This window comes from Mauremys mutica, chromosome 22 (genome assembly GCF_020497125.1).
Source record: "Mauremys mutica isolate MM-2020 ecotype Southern chromosome 22, ASM2049712v1, whole genome shotgun sequence".
Classification (NCBI taxonomy): Eukaryota; Metazoa; Chordata; order Testudines; family Geoemydidae; genus Mauremys; species Mauremys mutica.
In genome coordinates, this window is record NC_059093.1 from 7,921,403 (window position 1) to 7,944,159 (window position 22,757).

Consider the following 22,757-nt stretch of genomic DNA (forward strand, 5'->3'; position numbering starts at 1 on the left):
TTGTGGGTTACACATTCTGGTAAGTGGGAGTGAATGTAAGAAAGGGACTCTAGAGAAAATCTATATTGGTATAAGATGCACACTGCAGGGGCCAGAATATATGAAATTTGTATCAGCACAGACCTCTGAATTTGGTGCCTTGTCTATAGTAAGGGTTAGCGTGTTCAGTACGTCATAGTAATTTTGTCAATTTACAACTGCACATTTAGAAATAACTTTTTTTTTCTCGGTTTCTCTGCTGGATTTGTTTTTAACTGCAGCTTCTCAATAGCATTCATTTCAGAATTAAAGGGGGAACCAATTTCTGGCTGCAGGAAAGAAAAGAAACTTGCAGGATGGACCCTGACTTGAGAACAAGGGGAAATTTTCCCAGTCAGTGTAAATCATCATGACACCAGCATGAAGCCAGATGACAGGGTGAGTTGGGGGTGTTTGGAGGAGATAGTAATTAGGAAAGAACTGTTCCACGAAGCTGCTTTATTCTCTTTCCCTTCCAACCTCCCCCCCTTGCCCCACTTTGGCTGCATGAGCAGCTTGGGATCCCAGCTGGGGAGCAGCTGTGGGCTTGCACTGGCCCTTTAAAGGCGGAGGTGCACTGTCTCTTTAAGCCAGGTCTCTTGTGGGTTGTGTTCAGTGAAGGAAGTGACGGGGGGAGATTGAATGAAAAGAGAAAAACAGAATCAAAGAGTCCCAAGTAAGGGACAGAGGGAGCTGGGGCAGGGCTGCTGGGGGAGAGGGAGAAGACAGGCTGGACATGGTGGGGTAGCAGGGTACGAGGAGGAGAGGTGGTTGCCAAGGATCTGGGCACCAGCCAGCCACTCCACCGGAGCACTGGGAGGTGTAAAGTGCAAGCAGCAGCCCATGTGCTGTCCAGAGTCCAGGGAGAGAGGCGGAGAGGGGTAAGCGGAGAGGGCTCCGGGGGGTGGAGGAGGAGGAGAAGGCAGAGGGTGACACGCGGGGAGCTCCCAGACTCGGGGGCTTTCTTAGCTCCGCCAAACTTTCAGGCAAAGTTTGGAAACTTCGTGGGGAGGGTTGTCTCGGGAGCCGCTGGCGGGGGGCGGGGGTGAGCTCGGGGTGAGGGGTGCCGGGCTGGGGGAGCTCAGGCGGAGAGAGGGGGTGTCGGTGGAGGGGAAGTCTAGGGGGCCGGGCTGGGGCAGGGGGTGCTCAGCCTTCGCCCTCTCTGGCTCCTGCTGCCGGGGATGCGCGCTCAGGGCTGCGGGCTCCCTGCGCTGCTGCTGCTGCTGCTGCGGCTGCTCTCGGGGCCGCTGCCCGGCCGGGCTGGCCCCGGGGCGTTGTCCGAGCTGCGGGTCCGGGTGCGGCTGCCCGATGGGCAGGTGACGGAGGAGAGTCTGCAGGCGGACAGCGGCGCCGACTGCATCAGCCTGGAGCTGCGCAAAGGGGACGGGACCCTCATCACCCTCACCGCCGACTTCCGACAGGTACGGGGGGCCCGGACCCCCACAGAGGGGGGCAGGACCCGGGATGGGGGGCGGGGGGCTCGGACCCCCACAGAGGGTGGCAGGACCAAGCAGGGGGGGGTTGGACCCCCACAGAGGGTGGCAGGACTCAGCATGGGGGAGTGGGGGGCTCGGACCCCCACAGAGGGTGGCAGGACCCCGGGGGGGTGGACCATACAGAGGGGCACAGGACCTGGGATTCGGAGGCTCAGCTTCTCCCTGCTCCCAGAAAATGATGGATCAGGAGGCTGGAGTGGGTCTTAAACTCCCCAGGGTCCAGGGTGTGTCCCAATGGGGAGGGATTTGGTGACCTCTGAGCTTTCTCCCACCCCCCACCGGGAATCCTCCTTGGCTGGGGAATCTGAGCTGAGCCCCACATGGGACTGGGCCACCTTTGGAGCCCTCAGAAGCTGTAGCAGAAGGATGGGAGTTTGGGGGGTGGGTGCATGGACCTTTTTTCCTCTGTGGGGCTGAGGAGCTGGCCCTGCCCCCATTACTAAACCAGGGAGAGAGGAGCAGAGTTTTGTTCCCTTCCAGGGGCTTGGGGAGAGAGCCCCCTGCTGAGGCTGCATTCCCTCCTTTCCACTAGCCCAGCAGGGAACGGAGCTGGGTCGCTGCTGGCAGACTGTCCTCTTCCCTTCTGGTACCACCACATCTGCATTACCTCTTGGGCAGGGCTTCTCAAACTGGGGGTCGGGACCCCTCAGGGGGTCGCGAGGTTATTAATGAGGGGTCACGAGCTGCCAGCCTCCACCCCAAACCCCGCTTTGCCTCCAGCATTTATAATGGTGTTAAATATGTTTAAATGTTTTTCATTTATAAGGGTGGGGGGGTCGCACTCAGAGGCTTGGTATGTGAAAGGGGTCACCAGTATGAACGTTGGAGAGCCTAGGCTCTTGAGAATCTGACCCACGGACGTGACCCTTCCTCCTTCCCCAGCACCATGGAGGCCAGATCTCCTGCAGGGGACACTGCCCTCATCCCATCAGCCTGGGAAAACATGCTGCTAATGGTCCTCCCCCTTTCCCTCTTCCCCCAGCCCTGTGGAGAGGAGCTATGGGATAATCCAGAGTGTATTTTGTTTATCTGGCCTCCCCGCTGGGATGGAGCAGATCAAAAGGCTACAGCCTGGGAACGCTGGACAGGACTTCTCATGGGAGACCAGTGGAGTGGGCTGAGCGGTTCTGTGTTTATAGAGACTCTCAGGCAGGAGTGGCAAGTCAGGAGTCTGCTTTAGATGGGGGAGGTGGAGTGGGGTAGTGTTTGTGTGGAAAGGCCTGCCTGCTCTGTAACAAGTTCTGTGCCAGGGTAGGTCCCACTGTGGTTCCCATTTATAAATATCAGTGCTCTTTTTAAAGGCAGATGAATGTCATCCCCCGACTTTATAGCTGGGGGAAACTGAGGCACAGAGCAGGGAAGGAACTTGACACTGAGGCAGGACAGCAGCAGGGCAAGGGATGGAACCTAGGTCAATGCCCTATCTTTCCATGAATCGGTCCTGTGGAGAGCTCAGCGGGGCAGGTGTGTTTATCTGTGATTGGGAGTGATGGAATCTCCCCCGCCTTAAGGAGCTGGGGGTATTTCAGTCCGTGAGATGGGATCCCTTCTATCTTTTGGAGGGTGGTGGTGGTTCTGTCTCAGTAGGATACAGCCTTCCTTATATTTTGTGCGGTAGCCTTTATAGGTTGGGATGTCTCTGGGTAGAACAGCACTTCGGGGTGTTTCCATCCTTCTGTGGAACTGGATGAGCAATTTCTGTCTCTGTGTGGGGTGGATCATTGGGGTGTGTTGGAGGACTGGCCAGTGAGTTGGGGGCAGAGGAGTGCTCCCCAGGATTGCAGCAGCAGGGAGGGTGAGGGGACAAACTCTGACCTTGGTTGAAGGAAAGGGTGACTGCCCCCCCCTCCATCTTCCTACAAGAGGGAGTCTATGCAGGGGAGCTGCCATTCTCTCTGAGATGACGCGTGAGAGCCCATAGCTCATTGCAGCAGAAGGGAGTGTCTGTACTAGATGGACTTCTCTGGAGTCTGTGCCGAGCATGAGCGGATGCCATGGATTTTCCATCCCACTAACTGGTGCACCGGAAACGGCATTCTCTTGACTGCTTTGTGTAGTGATCAGTTGGGGTGGTTAGTGTTTTGTTTTATCCCAGCCCTTATTTCAGGACTGTTTCCTCTGGTTTCAAGTGAAAGGAAACTAAAATCTAAACTGTAATGGGTATCATGCCCAGACCTGCTGAGAGTCTTGACTGCCCATATAGATAGCTGCATGACCTCCTAAACCTCCATGCTCAGCGATGTATACAATTTTCTCACACACACACCCATCCCCAATACGACATTTGGTCACAAGTCCCTTCTTAGCCTCTTTTCCAGCCTATCAAATGTTCCCAGCTCGAGAGTTGGAGGGTGTCAGCCCAGTTCCTTGGAGCACATGTCTGTATCTCAACCCACCTCCTTCCTCAGTTGTTACAAGTTAAACCACCTTCTCTGCAAGGACTAAATGGACTAGGGAATCTGAAATCACATCCTAGTCTAACAATGGTCTCTCCATGTCAGGGATAAGTCAAATGGGCAAGGGATGGTGGTAGGAGGGAAGTTTGCTGCCCATGCTATGGGGGAAGATCTTCACTCAGCCAGGCTGCCAAGCCAGCACCTTTATTCAGCACTAATAAGTTTCACTTATTTAAGTATCAGTGATGTCCTGGGTGCTGTACAACACACAGAAGTAAACAGCCCCTGCCCCAAGGAACTTATACTGTAAAAGAGACATAGAAGATGGGATGCCCTGGGAAGCTCAGAGAAGGGAGTTAAAATCCATAATCAGTCCAAATTGTGTCTCACTGCACTTTTGTTTGCCAAGGAAAATCCATGCACTTTCCAGATCCTCTAGACAGACTACGGGGGCTGTGGATACCCCCATGGGAGCTTTGGATGCCACATGGTGAAGTGCTGATGCTGCTGTTCATTCTGGCATCCCTCCCCACTCCTTCATCTCTTCTGAAGATTTGCACGTGAGACTTGTCTGCAAATCTGAAACCTGCAAGAAAACCTCTCCCCATACTCGAAGCACTCAGGGGACAGTTCTTAATTTGACATCAGCTCAGAGCTGGAATGTAATTTTTTTTTAAATGGCTTCGCTAGAACATGGTTAAATGGGAGTGGGGGGGATTTACAATGCTGTGAGTAACCATGAGAGCTGCCTGCCTGCTGGGGATCCCATCCAGACCTGTTCTCCTGCTCTCTCACAGCCATTACCACATTGAACTCTGTTCTGTTCTGCTCTGGTGCCCTGCTCCATGGTGTTTCACAACTTCCCCTTGCCGGTGAGAAGCCCTTGCGTTGTTCTCCTCCAGAAATGCAGATAGGGTGTTGATCTGGGTTTCTCAGTCTAGTTTTGTGATTACAGTGCGGCCAAAATGCTGGCTTTTCACACAAATGATTTTTCCAGTTCCCTGCCTTGTGCGGGGGAAGAATCCTGCTTCTCTTCTCCCCACCCATCTGTTCATGGAAAATGGTAGATTGTGAAATCAAGAGGAAGGATGGCCACTGGTTAGGGTGCCAACCTGGGATTTGGGGGACCTGGTTCTGCCATTGACTCTGTGTGTCCCAGTTCCTCATCCAAAATGGAGATACTTCCTGATAAAGATTGCAAGGCACACGGATACCGTGCTAATGAGAAGCCATGTAAGTACTTAAGCACCATATCTAGAATAATCTCTTTAGGGATACAGTGTGAGCATGATCCCTTGGGACTTTGAAAACTAGACTGGACCTGTGCATTGTATTGGCAGGAACAAGCCTGTACTGTCCCCGGGGAAGTTATTGCACAATCTAATCTGTTGGTATCTGCTGTGATATGACGATCAACATGAAAACGATTTGTTCAGCCATCTCTTTCCCTGTGTTAATTGCGTGATGTTCACCCTGATGCAGAGGGGTTCAAGGCTTATGCAGTACTTAACTGCATTTATGCCCTGTCCTGAGGCTGGACATGGGACTTCAGTGGTGCTTGCCGACGGCCTCTGCATGCGGGGAATTTTTCTCCCATACAGGATTGAAACTGAAAGTATTTTATAAATCCAATTGACCTTTTGCAACTTCAGTTTACTTCTTACACTTCATTTATCCTGCCAAATGAAACCCATGATCCGATTCCCACCCACTGCGACTTTTTGCTGCAGTAGGACCCAGGGAAACACCCCCAGTGCTACCTTGCTGCCCACCCCCACTGAGAGGCATGTCCGGGATTGGAAGGATAGGAGCTGCAACACTCTGTGCTCAAGCAATTCTGCGCTGTGGAGCAGTCTTTAGGCAGCAGTGAGTTGGAGAAGCCCTGGGGCTGCTCACGGATTTACTGGCCATTGGAGCAGCACAGAATCTGGGAGATAAATACATGGAATTAAAGCAGACTTTGAGTGTGGTTAATTTCATGTTCTGGTTCTCCAAGGCGGTGGGCTCTGGTTGGTAAGGCATTAGACTGCAACTCTGGACACATGGATTCTGATCCCGGCTCTGCCACTGAGCTGTTGGGTGACCTTGAGCAAGTCACTTCTCCTCTCTGTTTCCCTTTCTGTAAAATGAGGACAATAATGTGTTACCCACCTTTATCAACTGCTTTGAGAGCGATGGGTGAAAAGTGCTGTAAATCCTAAGTGTGTATTGGTATTTATTACCAGGCACCAGTGCCTGAGATGTCTGAGTTTTTAGCACTGCAGGGGAATTGCTGAAGTAACAATAAACACCTCATTTCATTGCATTTTTGAAGGAATGAAGCATTTCAGTTTCTATTTTATGGCTGGTTGTTATTTAAAAAAACCAACAACCTGGCAGCATCTCTGCAAAAGTGTTTGCGTTTTCACACTGCAGCCTGGGAATGGGGTGGGTGGCTTATGGTGGAGTCAGCACAAGGATGCAGGTAATTTTTTCTCCTTATAATTACTTGTAAATTAGTGCATGGAGCTGCATGTGGAGAGGGCAGGCGATTTTACCCCTTGTGATTCCAGGAACTTCAGGTTGCCAACAGTCTGCTGCTGTTGTAGTCAAGACGAGTAATTATTTGGAAAAAATAAGAAGATTCACATAAGAACCAAGACAAAAATTATGCGGTGTCAGAATGGTACCTATATTTATATGCTAGGAGTCTACAACAGGAAACTTAATGCATTCCATCAGTGATTCTTGCAGAGAACACTTGGTGTTGTCTAATGGGATAAAGTAACTCATGCTGCTGTATTACAAAGGAGATGCCAACAAACTGTAGAGACAATGGTTTGAGAAAGAAGGCTGAAGTGGTTTGGGCATGTTGTACAGATGTCAGGAAAAAAACATATCCCTAGACAAGGCCTTGCCTTGATACCAGGTGGTGGAAGACGGAAAAGAGAAGAACAACAGATGACCTAAGAAAAAAAACCCATTGAGAAAGATGCTGCTGTCATGGAAGCAGACTACACTGGAGCAAGAAACGTGGCTTTAGACAGATGGAAATGCTGAATTGCCTCTTGTCACAAGACACAAGAACATCGACTCTACTGTTGTCGTCTGTGCTTAAGGCCGCTTCCGCATCCGGGCTCCATTGTGCCAGGTTCTGTACAAACATGGAGTAGACGACAGCCTCTGCCCCACAAAGTTTATGCATTCAGTTTGGGAAACCCGCTCTTCCCGAATTTCCTCCGCCATGGATATCAAGAATATCCTAATTAATACTGATAAAATCGTGGAAGGGATATTAAACCTCTTGTTTCAGGGCTTAAGCTGGCCTCTGACTTTAGAGATGAGGATGAGACCTAATGTGGAGGGGCGTGGGGGGCAGTTCATCCTACATCTGCTACTGCAGGGTTGTTGCACCTGCCTCGGAAGCAGCTGGAGCTGGCCCCTGACGGGAGACTGGCCTTGGATGTTCCTTGGGTCTGATCCAGCCTGGTGATTCCTGTATTCCCCTAGGAAATTTGTCACCTGTCGCCAGGTGTTGAATTTGGGGGATATAAGGTGTTCAGACAGCTAAGGATTGGGGGCAGGAGGCTGTTGCTTGCTTTGGGATGTGCTCACTCCCTTGCTTGTGTGTGTACACTGTGACCAGCAGGCATAGGCGGGATGCTGGAACGATTTTTATAGTGAGGCTGCTGAAAGCCATTGAACAAAACCGTAGACCCTGCATATGATGGAAGCCATGCATTTGGTTTTCTATTATTACTTCAAGCCAAGGGGCACTGCCTTACCCCGAGCCTCTCTAATTCCATTTGGAGAGGGAGAAAGCGTAGCAGTGTTATAACTCCTGCTCTTGGGTTGCTAGAATCTCTGCTGTCGGAGCCTTCAGAGGCAGGATTTTCAACAGCAGAACCCAAGATGCAGAACAGTGCTGATCCGGGGTGCACTTTTCAAAGGCTTCCTAACAGTGCCCTGGGACTCCGTCAAAGAACAGATGACACCAATTCCCTGCAAGTTGCTGTGAGATAATAGGAGGCTTTTTAACTCTCTCCATAGGAGGGATGGAGCAATTTGGGAGTTGTAACCAGGCAGACTAGAAACAACGATTCAAGCTCTCCACAGGTCTCCCTCTGTGACGTTAAACATTAAAGAGTTTAATGTTGCATTATTAAAATATGAATTTTCTAGGGATTTGGTATTGGAGGGGGCAGTTCACTCGGATTCTGAGTTGGTGGTTATCCTGGGGGGTAGTGCTGCAGTCTGAAAACACTGTATTTTAATCGAGCCGATCGTTTGAACAGCAAGAATGATTCTCTTTTATCTGATACTGTATATTGGTCTGGTAAGCTGAGCACAGGACTGGAAGGCCACAACTCCTGAGTTCTAGTTCCACTTTTGCCACTGATTGACTGCCCGGCCATGGGCCCCTGATTTGTGCATTCCTCATTTTTTAGGTGTCTAGCATGAGCTGTTTAGAGCTTGATTTTTTTTTTTGAGAGAGAGAGAGGTGCTGAGCACCCACAGCTCCCATTGACTTCACTTGGAGTTCCAGCTGCTCACTACTTACCAGATCAGACCCATTACTGGGTACCAGAAATGGAGGCATCTGAAATTACCATGCTTGCAAAGGTGGCCTTAACCTCTCAGCCACAAAGTTCCTATTTGTAAAGCATTGTTCTTATCTAGAGTACCTCACATGGATTGATGCTTGTGAAGTGTTTTGGAACCCTAAAGCACTGTGCAAGTGCTAAGCGTTATTTATTTCAGTTTTGCAGTAACTGATCCAACTTTCCATTACAAACAAGGGACTCTGGTTGCTTTGAGTTTTACCCATACAACCCAGTGAGACTGTTTTTACTTGGAGAATGTGATAGAGTAACACCCACTATCACTACACCAGCCAAATTCTGCTTTTGCATCTGTCTGTCTTAGGTCCTTACCTGGAACCTTTTACCTTGGTATCTCAGCATCTCACAACCCTTGGTATATTTATCCTCATAACTCTGCTGTGAGGCAGGGCAGTGCTGTTATCTCTGTTACAGATGGGCAACCGAGACACAGAGAGGCTAAGTCCCTTGCCCATGGTCAAACAGGTTAGAGCAGGGGATTGAACTCAGGTGTCCCAAGTCCCTTTATAGCACCCTAATCACCTTCCTTCCTCTGTGTGGACGTACGCAGTCCCCCTTTGTGCTCAATAGGAGCCAAGCATGTGAATCACTGTCCTAAAAGCTTTCGTTTCTTGAGGACTGGTTTGCTCCACTCAACGTGGAACTGAGATAGGGTGACCAGATGTCCCCATTATATAGGGACAGTCCTGATTTTGGGGGCTTTTTCTTATATAGGTGCCTATTACCCCCACCCACCCACACACACACACACACACCTGTCCTGATTTTTCACACTTGCTGTCTGGTCACCCTAAACTCAGCTCAGAACTAGCCATGCTTGGCCCTTAGTCCCTGTAGGGAAAGGTCTAAAAACAGCCTGAATTGCCCTCTCATCCCAGAAGATGGTTCCTGTAGGAGAGGGATGAGGCCAGGTTTGAGGAGCAAGGAGATGGAATGAGGAAAGAATAAATGGAGGACAAGTGGGCTCCTCCAAACTGGAAGTCCTCTAGTGGAGTGTTACGGGGTTCGGTCACTGCAGGAGCACCTCCTCGTGGCCAGGTGTGGCAGCTCTTTCCCTCGGCTGTCCATCACTGGGGTGGTCTCTTCTGTAACTTGGCTCTCTGGCCTTGTCACCATATTAACGTCCACCCGTTTTGGGGTAACAAAGCTCAACAAACAAAAATCCCTCAAAGGATTCCTAAACCTTATATCAGGTCTGCAGCCCCTGACTCTGGGCCCAGTGATCACCGCATCCCTCCAGGCTCTGAATTATCCGTATCTCCTTATGTCAGGGGGCTTTATGCCACCTTCCCAGGGGCTGGTAGAGGAACCCAGGCCCTCCCTCTACTCTAGGTTCCAGCCCAGAAATCCTGTAACCAACAGCCAAAGTCTGCACATTTCTCCCCTTCCTGCAGTTTCACTGGACTTCTTCCTATCCAGCCTTCTCAGGCTTTCTTCCCTGCAACTTCTCTGCAATTTTCTTTCAGGGGTAGGATCCCTGGGCTTATTCTCCCCCTAGGTTTCCTCCTCCCAACGTCTCTGCTCCCAGAGAGTGACTGCAGACTCCCTCCCTGGAGCCCGCTTCTGAGACAAACTTCCTTCTTGATCAGAACCAGCCTGCTCTTGCCCAGCTGGATTTCATGGTCAGCTGAGCATGGCTGTCCCGCCAGGTGCAGCCAGGTGGCATAACTGACCTCAGAGGCCCACATTAACCCATGCTTGGCCTGGGGGACCTGCTATACCTTTCTCATTGGGTAAAAGGGCTTCCCCCCAGGGCAAGGATGTGGCTGCGGTATAGCAGTTAGGAGGAGCTCTTGGGCTGCCTGTTCTTTACTCCACCAAGCACTGTGAAGCCAGAATCTAAACAATGGTAGTAACTGTACTAACCGCACCTAGGTTCAGACACACGGGTCAGGGGTTGCCAGCGCCTCCTGAAAGGGTTAACGTGGAGAGTCCTTGAGAGAACGTATCTGGGGAGGTTCAGGTGTCCTGTTGGGACTTGTTCCCATGCTGGGAAGTTTTACAGAAATCCCCGGCTGGTAACCGTACTGTGCCCTCCGTTGACTTGGCCAGGAATTCACTCAGCACTGAGTCACCTCACTCCTCTGGCAGGACCGGCAGTGAGGGGGCTGGGGTTGCAGTCAGGAGGAGAAGCAATTACCATCACCACTCTCTGCACTTCTGTAACACTACAGGAATGTTTCCCAGTAACTCTTACTGGGGTATATTGGCCCCCAGGACTCTGCCACCTTTTATCAATTGGGTCTCATTGCGGCGACTGGCATCCCTTGAGGAAGAGTGATGAGATTCTGGCAACCACTGTTTTTAGGGAACCACCCAGCATGTGACCCATCCCTGCTCAGCAAATCATGAAGCCCAGAATCCATATGAGGCCTAGAAGCTGTTTCACCGTGGCTGCCGTGGGCAAGAAGCCGGCGTGGTTGCCATTGGTGCGACCCTGCAGGTCAGCTGTGGTTTCTCTGCTAGGCTGAACACATGGTCTGTGGCGTTGCTCTGAGAAGGGAGGCCCGCGGCAGTGACCCTGGCTGGGCTTAGGACCTAGAATCTGCTCTCATGGGGTCTGTCTACACTGCAGCTGGGGGTGAGCCTCCCAGCCCACGTAGACAGACTCACATGAGGAGGGCTCTAGCTAGAGCACAAAGACTAGCAGTGCAAGCATTGCAACTTGGGCCCACCCAACCTCTTCGGTCTGAGCTCGGGTGGCTAGCCTGAGTCTCCACCAGAGCCATGACATCCACGCTGCTATTTTTATTGCTCAAGCTTGAGTCCAGCTAGCATAAGCCTGTCTACCCACGCTGGGAGGCTCACCCTCAGCTGCAGTGTAGACAGACCCCCGGAGCATTAATCCTCTAACCACCTGTCTGCCCTGGATTCTGCCCCGGTCTCCCTGCTGGCTCACTGTGAAGACTTGGCTACCATAGCCGAGAGGCCTGAGCCCAGCGGGAGGCAGCCGCAGCTCTGAGGAAATTGGTCACCAATGCAGCACAAGGATCCTCGTTCTAGACTCTGAGACTTCCGGGGTGGGAGTTGGATGGTGGCAGGCAAGAGCATGCAGGGCCGACGTCCTGCTGTCTGTGACGCAGTGAAGCCAGGGGCGGTGGGTGGGACGTCGTTTATTTAGATCTATTTCAGGCGGCCAGGCTAAAGCCTTTCCGATTCTGCTGATGGAGTATTGGGAGAGGGAAGAGCTGGCAGAGGAGCACAGGGCTCTCGCCGAGCCTGGCATGTAGCATTCACAGGGAGAACTCTGGAAGGGAAATAATGCAGGTCGGTTGAGGGGGGTGGGGCGGTGCTGTTGTCTCATGGACAGTACAATGGAAGGGGCAGTTAATCCATGAAGACCCCTTCTGATATCCTGCCTGCATCAGCTTCCCCTCTTGTGAGATCTCCTTTCCCGCTGCTCTCCTCCTCCCAATCCCTCTCTGCCCCGTTTCCCTGCCTTGTTACCCCCCTACTTCTCTATCCCTCTTCTTCCTCCTTTCTCTGCTGCAGGATCTCCCTGGCCCGCCTGTATTTTCTTTCTCTCTGCCCCCACTCTTCTATTTCTCTGCTTTGTCCCTAGCCTTTTGTCCCGCCATGCGCCCCTTTAACGAAGATGCTCACAGCAATCCAGACGAGAGGCCCTCCAGTTCCCTTGGCTCTGGCCACATGGAGACCACGGTCTATAAATCACTGAGCGCGCACAGCCGGGTAGATAAATATTTAGGTTGGCTCCGGCGGCGGGGCTGGGTCCCAGGCTCTCCGGTGTGATGGGAACAAGCTCGCAGGGGAGGGAGGAGGGGAAATAGATTGAAGATGCACACAAAAAGGACCCGGGAGTGTGTGTCTGAGGATGATGCCGGCAAGGCAGGATGAGACAGGGTCTGAGAGAGACGGGGGCTTTGTTCGTTTGTGGCCCCCACTCTCCTGCAGCTGTACCTGGCATTCCAGCTGGTTGTCTGTCCATGTGGGGTCAAACCCGCACTGATTTACCCCCCCATGCAATCCCGTTGAAACCCCTGGCATCACGGGCGGGTAGATGGATTCAGAATCCAGCCCTACGTGTTAAAGCATAATCTCACATTTCCCTTCCTGGGCATCAGGGCTAAATTTGTCTGAGATGTAAGCAGGCTCATGCCACTGACCTCAACCCTATACCACTGGGTCGGGTGACGTTGTGCCCGCTTCTGCCAGCCCTGAACTTGCTCCTCCAGCTCACCCAGGTGCACAGATTGCCAGGTGCATTTGTGTAGCTTCTCCTGCTTTGGTTTAATGACAGGGTTTGAACCTGGGACCATCGGTGTTAAAATCATGAGCTTCGTCCACTTCTGCTAATGGCTTGCAGCTGTTAGAAGCAGCAATAGACTCATGGACAAAGACCCAGTTACTAAGGTACACGTACCTTTGGGTAGGTAGATCAAGAAGAATTCTGCAGTTCTGCGAGATCTCCATTTCAGTCTGCAAAACTCACCTTCAACCTGGCGATCTAATTTTTTTCTAATCCCTTGCCCATGGGCAGCTAAATTTTCAGATTTCATTGTCTGGCAAAAAAAAAAAAATGTGGCTGGCTTGCTGTCAGCCTTGGGTCTCATTTTTCTTGAGTAAATTAAAATGAAATATCATTCTGTTTGGGACTGTTGGGTTTTTCATTTTTATTTGCTGGAGCCTCACTCGGCCTTGCACGTTGTGGGAGATCAAAGAGGAAGAGCTCAAATCAAAACCACTTGGCCTAAATTTAGAAGACTCTGCAGTGAATCTGGGCTGCATCACTGGGGCCAGGTTTAGACAAGGCCCTTCTCATTAGAGTAATTGAAAAATGGGATGAATTTTCCCCCCCCACAAACATTTTTGTGCAAATTTCATCCTTTCTTTTTTTCTGGGTTAAAATTGGAAAAGTTGGCAGTTTCCCTCTACCCTTCTTTCTCCCCCACTCCCCGCCCCGCTTTTGTGCTGCTTCATCCATCGCCTTAGGCTTGTAATTCCAGATCTCAGGAAAGATCATCGCGCTCTGACTTTTTTATTTTGGAAAAGATGCTTTCAAATCTTGCTCTTGAAGACCCAAAAGACCACAGCAGCCTCTAGCTCTGAGTGATGCCTTTAAAACTACTGAGAGTCATTTCAGGGGTATCCCCTGTGCGTGGTGGGTTGCCAGTCAAGCCCGAGGACTGGAGACAGTGATTAAAAAAAAGATCAAGTTTGTGGACTAATTGGATTTTTTTTCTTTTAAATTCCCTCTATTTCCTGCTTCTCTTGTTCAGTTTCCATTTAATAAATACACCCAGCAAAAATCCCTGCTCCGGCCATTGGAAGGGAGCCACATCTCAATCTGCAGCTGGTCTTTCAGCTGTCCAGATGTGCCCGGAATTCCACATCCTTTTGTTTTCTGTACGTGGGAGAGGAGACAGTGAGTAAGTTGAGGAATGTATGAACTGGCCCAGATGGTAGCACTAACAGGACAATGCTCACAGCTTCGATTCCTGCCCTGGATAAAAGGAGGTCTCCTCCCAAACCTTGTGAGCCAGGTAACAGGAATGCCCCAGAGCTCCTAAGGGGGAAAGGTCTTCTCAGCAGCTTGGCATCCCTCTTCCTGGTTAGTGCGGCTTCTCCCCACACTCCCATGGAGGTTGATCCAAAGGAAGTGAACAGTATTCCGCTCCTCTGCTAGGGAAATGCTGCCGCTGTGACATGATAATTCATTTTGTAAGTGAATTTAGCTCTGGAGAATGGTGCCAGATTAACAGCCAGGACACACAGAATTTCTGTCCATAGAACAGATACAGCAAAGAAAACAAGCTTTCCACCCCAGCCCACCCACACACTGGCCTGGTAATGTACCTCCATCTCGACCTGGGAGAGCCTCCTCTATGGATGAGAATTCAGTATCCATGATCCATTCAGTCCTTGGCCTCGCTGCTGAAGTGCCCAGCGTGGGTGTTAATTTAGTTTCCAATGTGATGGGGGTTTTTTTGTGATACAGACATCCGTCCCCTAGGGACTGGCCTGCGATCATTTCACACAGGCCACCAAACAATTGTCAGGTGGTCTCTATCAGCCTGAGCTGGATTTATGCTGCTTCTCCTGTTACCAATCTCCCTGTGATGCCAAAACATGAAAAAGAGCCTTTGTCGTGGAGAGTATCCTGCCTCTTTCCTCCTGCTTCTCAGGAGCTGGCGTTTTTCTCTCTCCGTCCAGTACTTTCTTACCAGTGAAGTTCCAAAGGAATAAGTCCCCTTTACCTTTCCCTCCCGCCAAGGACTTGAATGCCCTCAAAGCCACGAGCCAGTTCCTCCTATGGCATAAATTGGCATAGCTTCATAAAGTCAATGGAGCCTGTTCTGACTTACACCAGGTGTGGCTCTGGCCCATGGGAGCTTTTTCTTATAGAACAAAGTTTTTGTGAGTCCTCAGTGGAGTAGCTAAGCGCCGGTGTCCTGAGCTGAACTTTGACACACAGACTGGTGTCAAAGTCTGGTTTGACAGTCTGGTTAAGACTTCTTAACCAGATGCAGGCCCTAGCTGCAGGAGTCACGGGCTGGAATTCTCTGGCCTGGGCTATGTGGGAGGTCAGATGAGATTTGTCATAATGGGTCTCTTCTAGCCTTAAAATCTATGAATTTTGTCTCTGCTCTGCCATTCATTGGGTCCAGAGATGAGCCTCCAGTTGGCTGGCCCATATAGGGCGACCAGACAGCAAGTGTGAAAAATCAGGACGGGGGTGGGGGGTAATAGGAGCGTATATAAGAAAAAGACCCAAAAATCAGGACTGTCCCTATAAAATCAGGACATCTGGTCACCCTAGGTCCATAGCCCCACACGCCCTGATGCTGATTGCCAAGGAGTGGGTGGGGAGGAGCCTGAGTAGCAGCAGGATAGCAGAATCCAGGTAGATAGTGTGTGGCTCTGTCATGCTGGGACGTGTCAAAAGTTTTGCTTGTGCCCTGAGAGCCGATGGGGAGGGGGATTTACCTTGTTTAACAGCTTGCTGATGAGGTGAGGACCTATGCTGCAATGAGAGCCCATGGTATTTTTAGTTGTTGATGGCTGGGAGCTGTGACCAGCTGCCCCCACAGGGCTACGATTACAGCTCAAAGATAGCAACTTGGAGGAAAAATGCACCTCTCAGTTTGTACATAGTGTGAAGAGGCGGGATGTGGTGTCAGGCTGCTCTTTGAAACCAATGGACAGTGGGGAGGGGGGGGGGAAGGAATCTTTCCATTGATTTTCCTGACCTTTGGATCAGGCCTTTACTGCAGGGATCACATATTCCAGTGCTAATTCAATGTGCCATCCAGCTCAGAGGGGTGAAGATTCTGGATGCCCAAAACCCACTGGGAGATTAAGTGGCAAACTCCCCACCTCTCCAGTGTTCCTCGGTAGCACAACTCTGCTTGAGGTACACTGCCATCAATCTTCCCCTGGCTGCAGCTGCCCCCAGGGAAAGCCCCAAGGATTCGTAAAGGTCCAGAAGATGGACCATGTGACCAAAAAGTCCTCCCCCCCCCCCAGCCCACCCTCTCTCTGCCCCTTCCACAGGTCTGGGAAAAGATCTCTTCAGGTTTGGGGGTTGGAGGGGCTGTGGACAATGCTGCAAAGCAATCTGAGCCCTCATTGCAAAACAGTGAGGTGGTGACTCCAGAGATCAGTTGGCGGCTCCATGAATGTGTGAGCATTGCTGTCCTAGTCGGACAGAGTAGCAAACTTGTGGAGCTCTCTTTGATTTGCCCTGCCAGCTAATGAACATTTTCCTTCAGCTTGTGTTCTGTGCCTGAGAGCCTGGGGCAGATACCCCAGTTTCTATCTCTGACCACTCCTGAATGGCTTAGCTGGCAAGGATGATTTGTGACCCACAGGCTTGATACCATGTAGCAAAGCCTGTTTAATTTGCATACTGTAATCCTATTGGATGAGTGTTGTAAATTCTTTGAGTTTTGTATTATGTTAAAGGGATGACATTGGAAACATCTCTCAGCCTGGACACTGGCGTTGGGTTGGCTGGCTTCTTTAGTTTTGTTTTTGTAACACTTTAAGAATCCCATTCCCCTGGCTGGGACACGATTTGCATCACAGGAGTGAAATATGACTTTTTAGTTTGGTCCTTCCTAGCAATGAGATTTTCCCCACCCGCACCTTGTGCCTTTGCTCCATCCATGGAACAAATAATCTTTGATGCCCAGCAGAGCATGTAACTAATGGATGCTGCTGGAATAGCAGATTTGGAGGGTCATGGAATCTGTATAAATGTTTCCCCTTCGCTAATGCGGCTGAGATGTGACCAGGTGACTCATCCCTCTCATGGGTCTCTGGTGACGTCCCAAGGGACACTGAGCCGGATGCTTTCCTGTGAGCCATTTCTACCCTAGCAACATCGATTCCACTGGACGTGCATCCAGCAGTTCTGCTTTCCAGTTTCCTCTCGATGACTCAGGACCCACCTTCCTCCACACCCACTTGCTCGCTGATCTCCAGAGGGAACCTGTGTCGCCCCCTGCTGCTATCCATAGGTTTTCCCACAGTCTGCTCCCCTTGCTCTCTTCTGCGATGAGATGCAGGTGGAGGATGTACTTGTCTGGACAGTAGGAAGTGAGGGCGTCCTTTCCTAGTAGATATGGGTGGGGAATTTGGGGGTGCAGGAGTGGGATATAATCTATGGGATATTGAGGCACAACATGAGCAGTGATGGGTGGGAAATGGGGTGTCCTCCCATGTGGTGCAGGTCTGGGGTGTACCAGTGAGGTGTCTGTTCCTGGAAGAGATGGGGAGGAATGAGGCATCCCATCCCCATAGGTGCAGGTGTGGGGTGCCCTCTATACAACAGCGGGGTATATCTAATCCCCATTGTCTCTCTTCCTTTAACTCCTTGTCTTTTCTCTCTCACACTCCCCCTTCATTTCACTGTAGTCTCTTACTCACTTCCTTCTGGTCACACTTCACTGGCTGCTGCCAGGACCGGCTGCGTGTCAGTAACAGGAAGAAGTATGAAACCTGCTGTTAAGGCCATCAATAACTCTGTCTCAATGGAGAAGGGAAGGGTGGGAGGGGAGAAGGGAATCTGTAATCTCTTGCCACCTCACTGACATTTTCTTTACAGGCACTGGAAGGAGAAGCAGCTGCTGGCATTTACCCCCCCTGGGGAGCCGTGTCTTGTCTTTAACCCTCTCCTTCCCTTCTAGGCCACTGCTGCTTCTCCGAGTCAAAGCCGTGCTGCTGCACACAGCAGTAGGGTTGGGTACTCTTCAGAATAGCACCCCCTCCTGGAAGGAGATGGATCCACAGGGAGAGCTTCCCCTATCTAAGGGCCAAAACACAGCATTCTGGGCCCAACCGAAACAGGAAAGAATGGGGCACTCGCTGCAAGGGCACCCCTTATGGGTGGGGGAAGCTGAGGATCATTGATTCATAGGAGAAACTGGCGATCCCTAGAGAATCGGTGTCACTCCTTGGTATGGAAAAGGCATACTATGAGATAGGTGTATGTGTAACACGCTTGACTGGGGGCTCTGTCTGCCTCTAGTGGTGGCTGGGCTATAGATAGCAGTTGATAAACCCGCTACCGCCTCGGCTGAAAGTTTTTTAACCCAGTTCAATTCCCTGCATTGCTGGGTTGGTTGTCAGTAGTTGGGGTTGAACCTGTGACCTCTGTAGCTAAAGGCATGAGCCTCTAATGCAAAAAGAGCCAGCGCTATTAGCCAGGGCTGCAACATGCTCGTCGACCTCTATCTGTGGCTCCACCACGGCTAAAGGTGGACAGTGTCCCACTGAATGGATTGCGGGTGGTTGAGTGGTTCAGGGAGGGAAGCCCATTTCTCTCTGCTCCTCCTTTGTGTAGCACCAGGGATGTTCTCACAGATGTGCAATGGAAGGAGGAAAAGGAACAGGATGGTTGGGCATGCACGTCTCTCCCCCAGTGAAGCACCATTATGCCCCTTCTCCCCTGCTGGAGCTTTGAACTCCCGCCGCCAGCCCCTGAGGATTCAGGCTGGGGGACGCTGGTAAACCCTTGTGGTTTGTTTTTGGTTTTTTTGTCAGGAGGTGAAGATTTTCCGTGCTCTGATCCTGGGGGAGCTGGAGAGGGGCCAAAGCCAGTTCCAGGCGCTCTGCTTTGTCACACGGCTTCACCGCAACGAGATCATCCCCAGCGAGTCCATGGCGAAGCTGCGGCAGGTGAGGGGCAGCCCCACGAGTTGGCCTGGTGCCTCCCCCACATGTGATCCCTGGTCTCTTGGGGCTATGTGCTTTCCTGTAGGCATAAAAGCCAGCCAGGGCCCCTAACCTTTTCAAGTACCGGTCTCAATTTAGTAACCTCAGATCACTGGCCCAGCCAATGGCCACCACTTCCCAGTGCATGCTGCAATCAGCAATGGCTTCCCTTAACCCTAGGCTAGCGCAGCCCCCATTCCATCCGTGGGGAGGAGGATAGCAACTGTGGCCAGGAGTGGCCAAGACCTCCACTTTGCCCCCCCTCTAAATAGGCAGCACCCACCGCACTCCTTACGGTGGTGTCTCTTCAATGCCATCTCATGGAGAAGAGCGCCACCTACTGAATTCCCAGCACTTCCAGCAGTCCCTGGAATTTCTCTGGGGTCTCATTCAAGTGCCGGGCAGGCGTAGCTTGGAGGTCAGCTGGGAATCCCAGCACAAGACAGGCCAGCTGCATGCTTATTTCTTAGGTTTGCATAAAATACTGATGTCCCAAAAAAGCTAATTTTGGGCGGGAGGAGAGGAAGACGCTTGACGATACTTGTTACCCATAATGCAGCAGGAATTAGAGTCAATGTAACTTTCTCCTCGCCAGAAAAACCCCAAGACAGTGCGGCAGGCGGAGGAGGTGCGTGGGCTGGAACATCTCAACATGGACGTAGCGGTCAACTTCAGCAAAGGAGGCCAGCTGAGCCCCCACATTCACAACGTCTGCTCAGAGGCCAAAGAGGCTATTTACACCCGAGAAGAAGACGTTAAATTTTGGCTGGAGAAAGGTAAGAATCTCCTTCCGCGCTGGGCCCGCAAGCGCAAAAAGTGCAACCCAGTCTGCAAGCCACTATGATCTCCCCCTCTGCATTGTTGGGGGGATAATCTGGTTCACGTCAATCCCTTGCATGTGCAGCTGGAGTATTGGTGCACACAGATCCCTTGCACACTGCCTGGGGGAGGGCTAGTGGTTAACTTGCTACACATCTGGTTTTCACATGCTGCTCTTCTAATGAATCCAAGCTGAGTGTGTTACTTTCTGGGGCCACATCTCCCTAGTGTGAGACCCTGCTCCTCCCAGGACCCCACCTAGTTCCACATCCTAGACCTGCCTGGGCACAATTACCAGATCCTGTCCCCTGGGCACGAGAAAAACATTTGGTGACTTATGCCGAGGCCATAAGCCAAGTGCAGGGAAGGCAATTAGTGCTAATTAAAGTGGTGGCTTCTGTGATGTGGACACCTGTCCAATGGGAACTGGGCTGAGTCCTCACAAACCTCGTTTCATAGAGGGGCTTACTGAACAGCCGTCTGATGCCTGTCACTTTCCGTCACTACCTATAATCTGGGCCAGATTTGAATTGGTGCCTTACAGGGGAGAAGTCCTATCGCCTATTCCCAGCCCCCCGAGCAACCTAGCCTGCAGGAGGCAGCATCCTGAGCCATGCACCTGTCTCTCCCTTTCCTCCCACAGGGGTGGATGGCTCCATGTTCGAGGTCTTGCCCCAGTCGGCCGACCTGCCCGACCTGCAGCGCTGCAAGCTGTGCTTGGACCGCTGGAAGCCCTGCATCTGCAGTTACTCGCTGAGCATCGAGTGGTACCCGTGCATGCTCAAGTACTGCAAGAGCCGCGATGCCGGCGGCAAGGTCTCCTCCTACAAGTGCGGCATCCGCAGCTGCCAGAAGGGCTACAGTTTTGACTATTACGTGCCGCAGAAGCAGCTGTGCCTATGGGACGAGGAGACCTAGCAGGCCCTGGCCAGGCCTTTCCAAGCAGCATCTCTTCTGCCTCCCGCTGTGATGCTCTGGGTGGAGCTGGCTGCCTGGAGGGGGAGACAGGTCATGGAGATGCCTTGTGCCATGAAGGATTTGTTATGCCTCTTTCCTTCCCACTCCCCTGGGTCCCCTAATGCTGCCTCACACTGTGAAAACTGGCTCAGCTTGCCATGTATTAAGAGTGCCCTGCCCACCTCCTATGGGCATCACTCACCTATGGGCATCATCTGGGACCGGAAGGAGGCAGGGGGGAGGAGCTTTCATGGGGGGAAGGGGTTCGTTTTGATCTAGCAGGTTTGCCCAGCTCTGGGGAAGAGACGGACGAGCTGGGGTGTCGGTGCCAGGACAGAGCCTCTTCAAGGGGGGAGCCATTTTAACTGTAGCGTCTCCACCACCAAAATGTGACCCTGGTGCTTTGTCTTAAAGCCACCGGAGGGGGTGGAGCTCTGACCCCTTCCCTGCCTCTTGGACCTTCCAGCTACACCAGAGCAGCGTTGGCCACCAAAGGGGGCCAGATGGTTTGTGGGGTCACTCCCAAGCAGGGGATGGTCCGAGGCCCACAAATCAGGAGCCCTGCTGTGGTTAGTCCTAGTGTCACATTGGATGATGCCTCCTCCCCCTGGCTGGAGGAGGGAATCATATGGAGCAGGAGTTGCCGTAAATCCCACCTCAGCCCCTAAAAATTGAAGGGCTCTGAGTAGTCTCTGGTTTGGCTTGTTTTCATGACCCATCCCTGCTGGGGATTAGGCTCCTGCATCCCACTTGCTTCCTATTAAGAAAGACCCGTCCACACATTTCTACCCTCCCCTGCAAGACCGTGATTGTGACGGGGAGAGAAGATCCCCGGCTGGGTTTGCTCCCTCACTTTGCGGGAGGTGCTGATCTCTGGGGATAGAGAGACTCTTGGATTCTGTTCCCACCTCTGCTGCGAAACCACTGTGTGAGCTTGGGGTGAGTCACACCACGGCACTGCCTTTGTTCCCCTCGCTGTAAGAGTGGGGAGGATGATGAGACTGGCTCCTATGTAACGTGCTTGGAGATCTTCAGGTGGAAGGCACTCCCTGTTCGCTGAGTATTTGTACTGTATTCTGCCTTCCCTAGGGCTGGAGCATGACGGGGAAATACTCATAGGGTTTGCACGCACTTTAGAGCAGCTGCAGTTTTTAACCCTAACCCCTCCTGCTCTGCACCCTCCACCATGTGCCTTTTTGCCTATAATCCAGGCATTTCAGACCAAAAAAAAAAGCTATTTTAAGAATTTTTTTTTCTTTTTAATTTGCTCATAGAACTATTTTTGTATCAATCTCTTAATGGGAAAGGTTTTTTTAAAAAAAAAATATTGCCACATGAAGTAAAACCAAAAAAAAGAAAGAAAGAAACTTGAAAAGATTCTTAAAGCAAATTATTTATCGTTTGTAAGATAAAGAAATGGATTTTTAGATGTAACTGTAGAGTCAACCATCTCCACAACTCACTCTCAGCCTCTTTCTGTTGTCTGGTTCCATTGGATTTAGGGCTGCTTCCTTATGGTGAAACTCCAGTGGTATCAGAGGTGGAATTAGAGCCTATTTCCATCAGTGCAGTCAGCAGTCCCTTCCATGATTGCTAAATCCAGGCCAGGATTCAGGGAGACCTACTGTGATGACGCTAGGCAGCTGTCTGGGTGCTAGAGAGAAACCCCAGGGTCTGCCTGGGGTCCAGCAGCCTCAATAAAGAATCCTTTATATTCATTACAGCTGAGTCCTGTCTATTGTTGATGTGCCCAGTGTGGGGTGAAGGCTCTGGCTTAATAGGCTTTTCCCATCTCAAAGCACCACGATCCCAAGACTGGTGCAGGGAGAAGTTTGGGCTGCTGCTTCCCTCTGGAGGAAGGCAGGCTAAGAACAATCCTTTATCTTCTCGGAGAGGCTGCACGATAGCTCAGCTGCCTGGCATCTGAGGCCTCAGGGCAAATCACTCGCTGTGTCTGCCCCTGTCCCTTGTCTTCTGCCACAGACCATCTGAATGGCCAGCCTGTCCCTCTTCCACCTTTGGGCTTCCATTCTCTGCTTCCTGAGCTCCTGCTCTTTGTTCTACGGCGTCATCCAAGGATTGCCTCCCTCCATTCTGAAGGGAGTTGAAACCATGCCCTTGGCTGGGGCTGCCAGTTCCTCACCGACCATGGTTGGGCCAGGAAACCGGCATGGCTCTGCTGTTCCATCCCACGGGGACACCGGTGGATTTTCAGCCATGCTGCAATAGAGTTAAACCCCACCAGGCCGCAGGGGCACTGGCACAGTCTCTGCAGTTATGCCCCTCCTGGGATC

At 51.5% G+C, this 22,757-nt stretch overlaps 1 protein-coding gene across 1 annotated transcript; it reads left to right on the forward strand.

Annotated features, from left to right (window-relative positions):
* Positions 1-1,135: 1,135 nt before the first annotated feature.
* OAF (out at first homolog) lies at positions 1,136-22,184 on the forward strand. The gene is made up of 4 exons (XM_044997382.1): positions 1,136-1,439; positions 18,517-18,651; positions 19,283-19,463; positions 20,150-22,184. Exons 1-4 carry the CDS (start codon positions 1,200-1,202, stop codon positions 20,422-20,424), a joined length of 831 nt encoding a protein of 276 aa, XP_044853317.1. The 5' UTR covers positions 1,136-1,199; the 3' UTR covers positions 20,425-22,184.
* Positions 22,185-22,757: the final 573 nt, after the last annotated feature.